The sequence below is a fragment of the Tenrec ecaudatus genome, chromosome X, assembly GCF_050624435.1.
Source record: "Tenrec ecaudatus isolate mTenEca1 chromosome X, mTenEca1.hap1, whole genome shotgun sequence".
NCBI lineage: Eukaryota > Metazoa > Chordata > Mammalia > Afrosoricida > Tenrecidae > Tenrec > Tenrec ecaudatus.
Window position 1 is genome coordinate 73133834 of NC_134548.1, and position 12456 is coordinate 73146289.

At 38.3% G+C, this 12456-nt stretch overlaps 1 protein-coding gene across 1 annotated transcript in view; it reads right to left on the reverse strand.

Annotated features, from left to right (window-relative positions):
- The window catches only part of HEPH (hephaestin), a 192176-nt gene that overhangs the window by 95387 nt on the left and 84333 nt on the right, over window positions 1–12456 (reverse strand). The window contains exons 13-15 of the mRNA XM_075538245.1: window positions 5510–5723; window positions 1293–1432; window positions 501–632 (exon numbers count right to left, since the gene is read on the reverse strand). Coding sequence (XP_075394360.1) covers window positions 501–632; window positions 1293–1432; window positions 5510–5723 — 486 coding nt within the window. The remainder of the gene's footprint in view (window positions 1–500; window positions 633–1292; window positions 1433–5509; window positions 5724–12456) is intronic.

A 12456-nucleotide genomic window follows, 5' to 3' on the forward strand; every position in this document is an offset into this window, starting at 1 on the left:
GAAAAAAATTCCTTCTGTGTGGCCCTTCTGTGAGAGACTGACCCATTTTTTCAGGTGGGTTTTGGGCCTCCACTCAGTCCATGTTCCTTCACTTCTATTTGATTGCATTTGGTTGTTTTTGAACTTCTGATGGACACCTTCTGACCACAGGCTGGTGTGCTTCTTCCATATGGGCTTTGTTGCATGCTTGCTCGATGAGTGCTTGATTGACTTTAAGCCTTTAAGACCCCAGACGTTACATCTTTTAATAGCTGGGAACCATCAGTTTTATTTACCACATTTGCCTTATGCACCCATTTTGTCTTCAGCAATCGTGTCGTGAAGGTATCACACAGTGGCAGATTATGAGAGCAAACTTTTTGTATTGAGGTAAGATTTGAGTAGAGGTCCAAAGTCTATCTGCTTCCTTATTGTGTGTATATATATAAGAAGGGAATGCCATAGGATTGAAGCAGAGGTGCCATACATCATTTGTTTACTCATTAAGTATCTGCACTTACCAGGTTCAGCTGCCATTTGAGGACTATTGCTAGATTCTAACACTCCATGGGCATGCATAGAGTAGGGGCGGCTGGCATTATTCTTGAACACCACGGTAAGGATATCACCAACTTCTCCTCTAAGCAGTGGACCTAATATATGAAAAGGAAAAAATTCTATTAGTGGAGGAGAGGAACAAGCAAGAAGTATTAAATAAAGTGATGTTCATGGGGTTTTCCTGCCCACAGGATGAGGAAACATCAACAAGAGGTTGTGCCTCCAATTTTCCCACCCAATTCTCTATATATTAAAACCAAGGATGTAGCAAACCAGAGCTCTGTATAATCATTAATGATAAGGAGTTAAAGCTTGGCTTAAAATACAGAGTTACTGAGGTCTTTTCAGCGGCCAATTGGTTCTTTACGGTCCAGGGCAAGAATAAGAAAACACATTGGCTCTTTAAAAAGTGGTATCACTTTTTATAGTATTTCATATTCTTAAATTACACCTGTTCTTAGCATTTATTGAAACTTATAACCAGAGACACGTAAATATAGAGGTCTGTGAACACCTAATTCAATTTGCAGCAAAATTAATGAATTCCCCCCTTTGAGTTATGCTTAGTATGATTAACTGGAGTCCATGATACATGAATCAGTGCTTCTTTAAATGGAGGATTTATAAAGTATGACTATAACTTCAATAAACTATAAGGAAAAACTGATAATGGGGGAATTGGAAGGTCTTCCTGATATGACATATCTGGAGCAACACCGGTTTCTTGATGCTAAAAAGGAAGAGAAATTCCATACCCAAAATTCCTAAGTGTTTTTCTGGTTCTGTTCTTGGCCGAGGGATCTTGAATGTACCATCAGTGTATTCTCTGAATATAGCTTTTTTGTATTTTGATCCCAGGAGTCCATTCTTATTGCTCAGGAAGATGTGACTATAACTAGAGGAGACAAAAGAGTAGTATAAATACTTGACCCTCAATTCCTCATTTTTAGAAATAGAGAATATAAGTCTGAGAAAACTTTATGTTGTATATAGAAAAGGAAGGGGACATACTAATGCTAGATTGCTTACCACATTGGATGCATAACCATGATTAAAGATAGGAGGTTTCAGTATCTATCGGTGTTTCCTTGGCTACCTATCCTTCACTTAGGAATCTGAAGTACTGTTAATATGCTAAGTACTGCTAATATGTTAGGAGTCTTGGTGGTGTCGTGGGTAAGCATTGGGTTGTGATCCGCATGGTCCATAGTTCAAAACTACCAGCAGCTCTGTGGGAGAAAAACGGTGCTTTCTACTATAGTAACGAAGTTACAATCTTGGAAACTAATAGAGGAGTTGCCATGAGTCAACATAACCTCGATGACAGTGAGTTTGGGAGTTAATATGTTAAGTGCACTAGACTTTAGTCAGGAGCCCTGGCTGTATCTTCAGCCTTTAGGATATCTTACATGAAATGAATTTGATTAAAAAACAAAATACTAGGTGGTAGGAGAGTACTAAGTGCTACTGCTGCTGGGTGGGCAGGGTAGAAGCAGAAATTACATGAAACATTACAGGTTTTTCTTTATGTGATGCTTTCCGGATTAAAAATTGTGTTAGGCCAGATTGACTAGAGAAACAAATAGAGAAACACTCATATATGTGCATGAAAGCTTTATATCAAGAAGTAATTATAACTCAAGTAAACTTCCTAGGCCAATCCGACTCTTTAGACTTGCACAGTCACACATAGTGAATCGGTGGAAAAATGGTACGACACCATGGTGGAAACATGATAGGATTCCAGTACCTCTCAGGGTGGCCAGCAACAGGAAGGTGAGGGGGAAAGAAAGAGGGAGAGGCCCAGTGTCTCACATCCTTATACCATCAAGGAGTCTTCAGGCTGCAACTTGATTCACAATTTAAACTCTACCCATTATCTTTTTACAGGTGCCATGTTGGCACACATAAAAATATCTAGCACACAAATATTTATTATTTGTTACTTATTTATTTATTATTCATTTTACCATTTGATATTCCTAGCAGCCATCTAAGATAGGTAGGTCCTAGAGGTGGAATCAATAACCTGGAGGTGAAAAGACTTACCTACTATGACACTGTCAGCCAACTAGGGAGCCAAACTAGCTGGTCCTCCTTCCCTCCCTTCTACCCTCCATTCTCTAGAGTCACATTGTTTGAACTACACTACATAAATTTTCAGATGAGTAAAACACAGTTGAAAGAAAGGAAGTCGCTTTTCTCAGGTCTCAGAGTAAGTTAGTCAGAAGATGTTGTCCTTCAACAACCACAAATGAGTATACAACAAAATCTAGAAATGGGCATTGAGAGCACTGCAAACAACGTTTTTAGTGCTAAACTGTATTTCCATTCTCTCTTCCTTCTTGTTTGTTCAATAATAGAGTCATGTAGATTTTTAGATGGACATATGTAATGGGTTGTTACTCACAAGGTCAGCATTTCAGAACCACCAGTCACGCCTTGGGAGAAAGATTAAGCTTTCTACTCCCATAAATAATTACAATATCAGAAACCCACAGGTTTCTACGCTGTCCTATAGAGTTTCTGATTTTGAATCGACTTGATGGTAGTGAGTTTTTTAAGTTTTATTGGCATATAATTCACATATAATATGCGTACAATCACATCAATCATCAGTATAATTAGTTTTAGAATATTTTGGTCATTCTTGTACTTGTTCTTTGCCCCCAGTTTTCCCCCAAATTCTCCTTCCATACCTACAAGGAACAATTAATCTAATTACTATCCCTATAGATTTAGTTATCCTGGGTTTCATGTATAGAAAAATATTTTTTAAACTAAAAGATTAAAACAGACAAAACCTCAGTAGAATATAGTAGTGAGCACCTGGAGACCCACACCAGCGTTGTGATGCTTCCACTGCCACTGGATCCACAAGACCACCTCCCCACTGGCCCATGATCTTCCTGAATTCAGCATCATTGCCTGTGCTGCATGAGTTTGAAGAGGATTTTATGGACTAGTAACAGACATATGGGCTAATACTGGACTTATCAACTTGATCTGGCCTCGGCTGAGAAGCCTTCTCAATATACAATTGCTCTTTTATATAGAGCTCTTTGACATATCCAGAGACATATGAGTGACAATAGTCTTTGACTTAAACAGCACATCACAACAAGATGAATGTATAAATAGACACGAGAACCCTGTTGTTTTCCAGGCATTAAAGATACTTAAAAAAAATTAAAACAATTCTATTTTGCTCAAAAAAAAAAGAATATAGTAGTGAGTTTTGATGGCTGTCTAACAAGATTTAAAATTTCCAGCCTATCTTGTAGATAGTTATAGCCATATTAAGCTCAAAACAAAGAGTTATACAAGGAAGTAATGTATACAACATTCTTGTAATGTTCTTGCAAAAACTGCTGATTGTCTTGGATTTATTTCCACAATTTTGACAGTTGCTAATGGCTGAAATTGGAATGAACATCTTGATCCTAGAGATAAAAGTATTAAAGGTGGCATAGTTCACCTAACATTCCTGGATCATTTGTTTCTATACTCTTATTTGAGGAAAAATAAATTTCTATCTTATTTTTTATTTTTGTGATTTTTGTTTGGTGTCATCAAGTAGGTACTGACCCATTATGACCGTATGTACAACAGAACAAAACACTGTCACTGACACCATTGTTCTTCATGATTGATTTTGCAATGTCCTATTTGATCACGAATGCCACACACCATTTGTCTTGATAATGGTATTCCTATGACAGTAAATCATATGATTTTCTTTGCATTTCAGTCCATTTTAGCTCACTCATGCCTAGGATATCAACCTTTATGCATTCCATTTAATTTATAATCACTTCCAAATTTCCTAGATTAATACTTTGCACATTCCAAGCTCCAATTATTAGCAGATTTTTGAAACTATTTATCTCTACCTTGAGTCATGCCACATCAGCAAATGAAGATCCTGAAAGCTCCATTCCCACGGTCAACTCCACCCTGAGAAAGCAGTTCCTTCTCAGTCATGTTTCAAGTGCACTCTAGCCAGAGGGGCCCATCATCTGTCATGACCTTGGCAATGTTCTGCTTCCATTAATTAGGCCTTCAGTATCTCACAATATTTCGAACCTATGCATAAGACTTTCAGCCTCTAACATCCTCCGAAGTGAGGACCTGAGTTTTCCTTCATTGTCTGTCCTTAGTCTGGAATCTTCCCCTGAAACCTGTTCACTTTGGGTGACACTGCTTGCATTTAAAATGCCAGTGACATAACTTTCAGTATCTCAGCAATACACAAGCCTCCACAAGTAGGAGTCCTCAAACTATGGCCTGCGGGCTACATGTGGCCCGCCAAGGTCATTTATCCAGCCCGTTGGGTGTTTTTGCCCCCCCCACTTTTTTTACTTAAAAATAAGATATGTGCAATGTGCATAGGAATTTGTTCATAGTTATGTTTTTGTTTTTAACTACAGTCCGGCCAGCCATCGGGTCTAAGGGACAGTGCACTGGCCACCTGTTTAAAAAGTTTGAGGACCCCTGCTCCACAGTATGACAAAATAACCGACAAGTAGTGGCTATCTTATTTAAGCACCTTTATTTTAGACTTTTTCTGCTACACAGCTTAATCTGTACTTTAGTGAATGAAATGTCATTTTCATAAGATATGACTGAATTTTGGGTGATTGTCTCATGAGTAAAATTATCTGTAAATTTTAGGTCCAAGAAAGGTTCTTCTTATAAACTAGATGAAGTAAAGCAAGACTAAAGAAAATTTTCAAGACCCTTATAACAAAGCTAGAAGAAACACTGAGCTGGACCTTGGAAGATCTGCATTTTAGTCTCTGCTCTAAAAATCTGTTGATGTTTTCATCATTATTATTAGTAACATTAAGATATATTAGTTTGTTATTAAATGACCTTAAACATATCCCTTCTTTTTTGATTTCCAATATCCTCATCTGTAAAATAGTCCAGAATCTTTGAAAGTGTGATCTTTCCTTTTGTGAAACCTTACCTTTCCTTTTCAGACTGGTTGTGCCATTCCATTTCCCAGCTCCTGTCAGGACAATAATCCCACTCTACTTCTTCTGCCATGATGAAGTAGATTCTTGCAGCCTGGTAGTGCTGGCGAGGGGTAGCATGGTGGCCAGGACATAGAGAGACATTGTAAATTGCACTCATCCCTGCTTCCCGATGATTACCCTCTTGGCAATAAATCTCAAATATTCCTAAGGGAGGAACAGACAGAAAAACTTGACTCAAGACACCCCTGGAAAGTGTTTGGACCTGTGTAATCCCCACAATTGTTCCTAGCTTGAGCCCATTTTTCAGTCAGAGATCTTTCTATTCTTAAAGCACTTTACAGTTAAATCACATGGTTAAGGCCAAATAGACTAAGTAACAGTTGACATTTAGAGAGATTTCTTTCAAAGAGTCTATAAATCAGATATTTCTGAATTTTAAAGTTGAGTTAGGTAAAACAATAAAAGACACAAGAAACAGCAGTCCAATTGAGAAGGAAGACGATTAATATTTTGGAATTTTTATTAGACATCTTTTGGACATTCTACACTTTCCTAGTGATGAATGAGGAGATTACAGCACACAACTGTTCTAGAAGTAAAGCTGTCTCCTGATGCCTAATCTTATAGACTGGGTTTCCAAGTGGCTTTCTCAACAAAGCAACAAACACAGAATGCCCCTTCATTTCTTTAAAATGTATCTCTAAAGATGTTATCAAAGTTTATTGAAAAATGGATTATTGCAGATGTGGTTAAGTTAAAATTTAATACCTTATCATTTGATCTCCCTTTTGATTAATTTTAAATTTGTTATAGTTTTTTAATACTTTCTCCTTTCTTTTCAATTGAGGTTTTTCTCTGTTTTACTTTGTTACTGTTAGGTATTTTGTTTTGTTGGTATGTTTTTCTGTATATAAGATCCAAGATAGCTAAATCTAGAAAGACAGGAACTGGCTTAGTGGTTTCTTGGGGCTATGGCATGTGTGTGTGTATGGGGGGGAATGAGGAGCTAATAACAATGAATAAAAGAAAGAAGAAAATGATCTAAAATTAATTATAGTGATGACTGTATAACTCTTCTTGGTATGATTGACCTGTTGAATTGAATGATAAAAAAGATGATGTGCAAGGATAAAATCAAGGTGGCTCACAGACCTTGATGTAAAACCCCAAACTATTAGGGCCATCAATGAGGGAATTGGGACAAGCCTGAGAGCTTTGGCTCAGGGAATACATAGGCTACCAGAAACAGGGAAGGACACAAACACAGAGGAGGCACAATTTGGCCAGTGGGATATACTGAAGGTAAAACACCTGTGTACAGCAAAATAATTCACCAAGAGAACCACAGAGTGGGAAAACATCTTTAGCAATGGCATATTGGACAAAGGTCTTATTGCTAAAATCTACAACACTCTGGTAACTTACAATAAGAAACAAAAGAAAACAAAACTAATTTCCCACTGAGGAGGTGGGCAAGGAACCTGCACAAACAAGGGCAGAAATCCTAATGGCCAATAAGCATATGAGAAAATGTTCCCAATAATTAGCCATAAGAGAAATGTAAATTATACCATCTAACACCCTCAATGATAGTTCAATTAAAAAAAATCAGAAAGTAGCAAGTGTGGGAGGGCTGGGATGACATAGGAACTCTAGTCCACTGCTGGTGGACCTGAAGGTATGTACATCTGTTATGGAAACTGATTTGATGAAATCGAAAACAGATGGAAATCAAGCAACCCTATGACCCAGCAATCTCCCTACTGGGCATGTAACTGGAAGAGGCAAGAAACAAAACAAGGCCAGACAGCTGTGCGCCAATGTTCATCATGGTACAGTTCATAATTGTAAGCAGTTGGAAACAACGCAAATTCCCATCAACAGATGAATGGATTGAAAAACTGTGACACATAAATACAATGGAGTACTACTCATCGCTAAAAACAGTGATGAACATATGAAGCACACTGCTGCATGGGAAGAATTGGAGGAAATTATGTGAAGCGAAGTATGTCAAGCATAAAGGGTTAAGTACAACATGAGTCCACTGAGGTAAGCTTAAAAATGCAAAAAAGGGCATTGGTGAATAGCTACTATATACATACATTCCTGGGGTGAGGTCCAGATATTATGGCAGGCCAGACCCAATCCAGGGATCTATGTGGCAGCCAACTGAAAAGGAGGGGGGAATAAAAGGAAAAAAAGATGGGTAATGGGGGAACAGGGCACTAACCTACCCAAGGGGAGGGTATTGTTTATATCTCCACAGGAGAGGGAAAGAGGGACCAGATTTCAACATGGTGCACCAAGACATAAATGCAACATATCAGCATGAAGCAGTGAATCAACATAGAGGTCTAGAGGTTGGCCACAGTCCCAACTACATGGAACCCGACCCCCACCCCCAAAGAATGCACTTCATATGATAGCACTGAAGCCACAGTTCAGGGAGAATGGTACTTCTGATCAGAGCAAACAGGAGCAAATGATGAGGGAAGGCAGGAGAATGGAACACATCCTGACCCACCAAGGCCTGAGGACGATATTCTCCCTCAGAGCAGCCAATCCACAGAGAGGATCACGGGACTGGCCCCACAATGTCTCCCACTGACTCATAGTGCTACGGGGAACAACACTGGAGACACAGTGTAGGAATTGTGCCTGATATGACCTCACCACACTGGGGCAAAACACTAAGGGTGTGCACCAGAGCAGCAAGGGGAACAAAGCAATGAAGTCCCCAGGGAATATCAAAAATAGACTTTGGGGCCAGGGCATGGTGGTACCCTATCATACTCTACTGGAAAACAGTCCTAAAGATCAACAAACAGATCTGGAATTATTTAAAAGCTTTTCTTTCTTTACTGTTGATCTTGTCATTGTTTTCTTTTTTGTTATATTTTGTTTTGTCTTGTTTTTGTGCTTATTATTGTCACTGCATGTCTATCTAAATAAGATAAGCAGGATAAACTATCCGGAGGAGAAAGCAATGGTACCAACAATTCTGGGGGGGGCACAGGAAAGGGGGAGGTGGAGGAAAGGAAGGGGCGTGCCATCAAACCCAGGGACAAAGGAACAACCAGTGGTCTAAAATCGATGGTGAGGAGGGTGTAGGGTGCCTGGTGGGGCTTCACCAATGGCAATGTAGCCGAGAGGAATTACCTAAACCCAAATGAAGGCTGAACACGATAGTGTGACAAGAGGAAAGTAAAAGGCAAAAGAGGAAAAAAACTAGGGCACAGAGGACATTTATAGAGGTCTAAATACAGACATGTACATATGTAAATATATACTTTATATATAATGATAGGGAAATTGATCTATGTACATACATTTATTTATCAAGTATCAAGGCAGCAGGAAGACATTGGGCCTCCACTCAAGTACTCCCTCAATTCAAGAACATTTTGTTCTAATTACGCAGCATTCTACGGTATTTACCTTCCCTGACATGATTACTGAAGACAAAATGGGTACATAAGCAAATGTGGTGAAGAAAGCTGAGAGTGCCAGGTTATCAAAAGATATAGCATCTGGGGTCTTAAAGGCTTGAAGATAAACAGGCATCCATCTAACTGAGAAGTAACAAAGCCCATATAGAAGAAGTACACCAGCCTGTGTGATCATTATGAGATCTCGATGGGATCAGGTATCAGGCATCAAAGATCCAAAACAAAAATTTATGTCATTGTGAATGAGGGGAAGGGCGGAGTGGAGACCTGGCCAAAGTCCATGTGCAGATAATTGGACATCTTACAGAAGGGTCACAAGGAAGAGATGCCTCCGTCAGGGGTGCAGTACAGCACTGATGAAACACACAATTTTCCTCTAGTTTTTAATGCTTCTTCCCTGCCCTCCCCCACTCAACTATCATGACCCAAATTCTACCTTACAAATTTGGCTAGATCAGACCATGTACACTAGTACAGATGAGAGCTCGCAACACAGGGAATCCAGAACATATTAAACACCTCAGGACCAATAATGAGAGTAGCGATAAAAAGTGGGTAAGGGGAAAGTTGAGGGAGAAAGGGGAAACTGATCACAATGATTGACATATAACCCCTTCCCAGAGGGACAGACGACAGAAAAGTGGATGAATGGAGAGAGGTCAATGTAAGACATGAAAACATAATAACTTATAAATTATTAAGGGTTCATTAAGGATACAGGAGGGAAAATGAACCCATGACTCAAGTAGAAAGAAAATGCTTTAAAAATGATGGCAACATATGTACAAATGTGCTTGACACAATGAATTTATGTATGGCTTGTATAAGAGCTGAAAGAGCCCCCCCAATTATTTTAAAATGATAATGTACCAATAAAAGTTTTATATATAAACAAATAATTAAATTATTAAATGATAAGAGGGAAAATAACACAATGGGTCTCTTTCACTCCTTCATAAGCCCCTTGAAAGAAAGAGTACACATTTTTATTTCCTTGTCAGCACATAACTCATCGCTTTCTATACCATCTGATCCATCAGTAAATCCTCTAAACTCCCCCTTCAAAATTTTCCCAGTCCATTCCTTTATTTACATTTCTGTTGTCAGTTTCCTCATCCAAAGAACCACCTGGAAAACTGAAATAGCCTCTCAATTCTCCTCTTTGATTTTTTCCCTTGTCCTTTTTAACTATTCTCCATATAGAGGCCAGGGTGCTCTTTTACCAGTATAATCTATATAACATTGTTCACTCGGTTTAAACATTCAATTCACACCGAGAACTGTAAAGTACTGTATAATATATTCCTTGTCACCTTCATATCATATCAGTCTTCCCCTATTTAACTATGCTCCAATAATATCAGCCTTCTTTTTGATGATTGACTAAGTTAGGTTTTTTTTACCACTTTAGGGCACTGATATTGGTCCCTCTCCTTAGAATACTTTGCTCAGAATGGTTCACATAACTCTCTCCTCTTAATTATTTATGCCTCAGCTTAAATTGATATAGAAGTCTTCCCTGAAATCCTCTATGAAGCGATGTTCTCAACACCGTATAATGTCATTGTATTTTAGGTACTTCATAGTAGGTATCATTACCTGAAGTTGTCGTGTTCTTTACTTATATGTTGTTACGGGGTTATTTGAAATTTCTAGAGAGCAAGAATCATATCTGTCTTGTTTATATTTCTGTCCCATTCTTAACACATAGAAGGATGTGATAGGTAGGTTTATTGTACCAACATGACCAACGAACACATGTGGGATTAACTGAAGGGCGGAGAGATAAATGGCTGGGCGAGACTTGCCTTTCTTGCCTCTTGCTCTTTGATCATTGGACCAGTGTGCAGCTGCCTTAGATTGTTTTCTGCCTCAATTTGTAAGCTACACTACCTGTGGAACACCTAACCCGTGGACTGTGTCGTTGTAGTTTGAGCTTCCTCTAAGACCTGCTTCACCATGTTATTGGAGTATACAACACTTAAGCTGGGGACTGTTGGACCCTGTCATCTCACTGACTGTTGGTGACTTGCCTTGCTGCCTGTGGCCGGATAGCTTGAATTGCTCTACAGAGTACTACCCGGTGGCCCTCAAGACTTAAAGAACTGCTGTCTCACAAAATTGAGTTGCACTGAGCCATTTGTACTGTTTTATAGATTGTTTATTTCTTATGATATATATATATATGTATATATTCATTAGTGTACTGATTTTGTTTCTCTAGAGAACCCTGTCTAACATAAAGGGGCACAATATATGTGTTGAGTGAATTAATGTATGTGTGAAAAATTATTCTATATAATGTCTAAAGTCATGGATTATGGTTTGCTTTGAAGAATAAAGTCTTACGATTCCTTGAGAAGATAAGAATAGGTAGAAGAACTGTCATCATGTGACTTTGGGCTAGTGGCATTACTGGAATATCTTATTTAAACTCTCCTTTTCAACACTCTGTTGACCTTGGCTCCAATGCCATTACTCTCGCTTCTAAATCTTCACCTAAAATGTTTGCCACTTTTCTGTCTCTATTTTAATGTCTCTTCTTCCCCATACCTCTTAAATGTGACTTCTGTCTTAGGTTTTCTTTCTTATCACTCTACATGCTTATGGAGATCAAATTTAAAATATAAAATTATCTCTCCTTAGCCAGGTTTCTCTTCCCAGTTTTAAATTTCTATCTACAACCACCTAGTATGAAATATCCACCTAAATTTCACTAAGAGCTTATAATATCAAATGCCCCCCAATTGCAACCTGAGGATTCTGACCAACTTCTGTATTTGCTCATTTTGTTAATGACCATTGAACAAACTGGAAACAACTATCCTTCTTGTGCAGATCAAAATGAATTTCTTTTCATTTTCTCCCAAATATCCCCTAACTATTCCCCTCTTTTATAATCCCACAGCCTGCATCCATTGACAGACCCTCACAGTCTTTCACAAGGGTCACCCTCTATACCTTCCTGGTTTTATTCCTTTTGACTCAGAGCTACTTTTATACTATTCCATAACAAACTTAGAAAACTGAAAATATAATCCTGTCACTCATCATTTTAGTAAAAGAAACCTTTGCTATATTACTATTCCCTAGAAATTCTAACTCCTCAGCAAGGCCCTTCAGAATTGGGATCTTGCTTCTCCATTTTTAGACATTTATATTATTCTTAAACTTTTGATGTTTCTAAACAGGGATGCTTTTAACATTTTGGGTGAGCATTATATTCATTGTATTGGATCATACTGTGGAAAGTTTTAATATCTTTAAATCTCATCTTCTAAATACTATTGCCTCCTTTACAACTTCTTTGACAATTGAAATTACCTCCACACATTTAAAGATGTCCTTCATCATACCTTGGGATTGGAACCATTTAAACAAATCAGTGAGTTAAAATTATTTTCCAGATAAACACCTTTTTCAAACCTCTTGCGACATGGTCCCTCTGCTTATAATGCCATTTTTCATGATCCATTTCCTTTCTT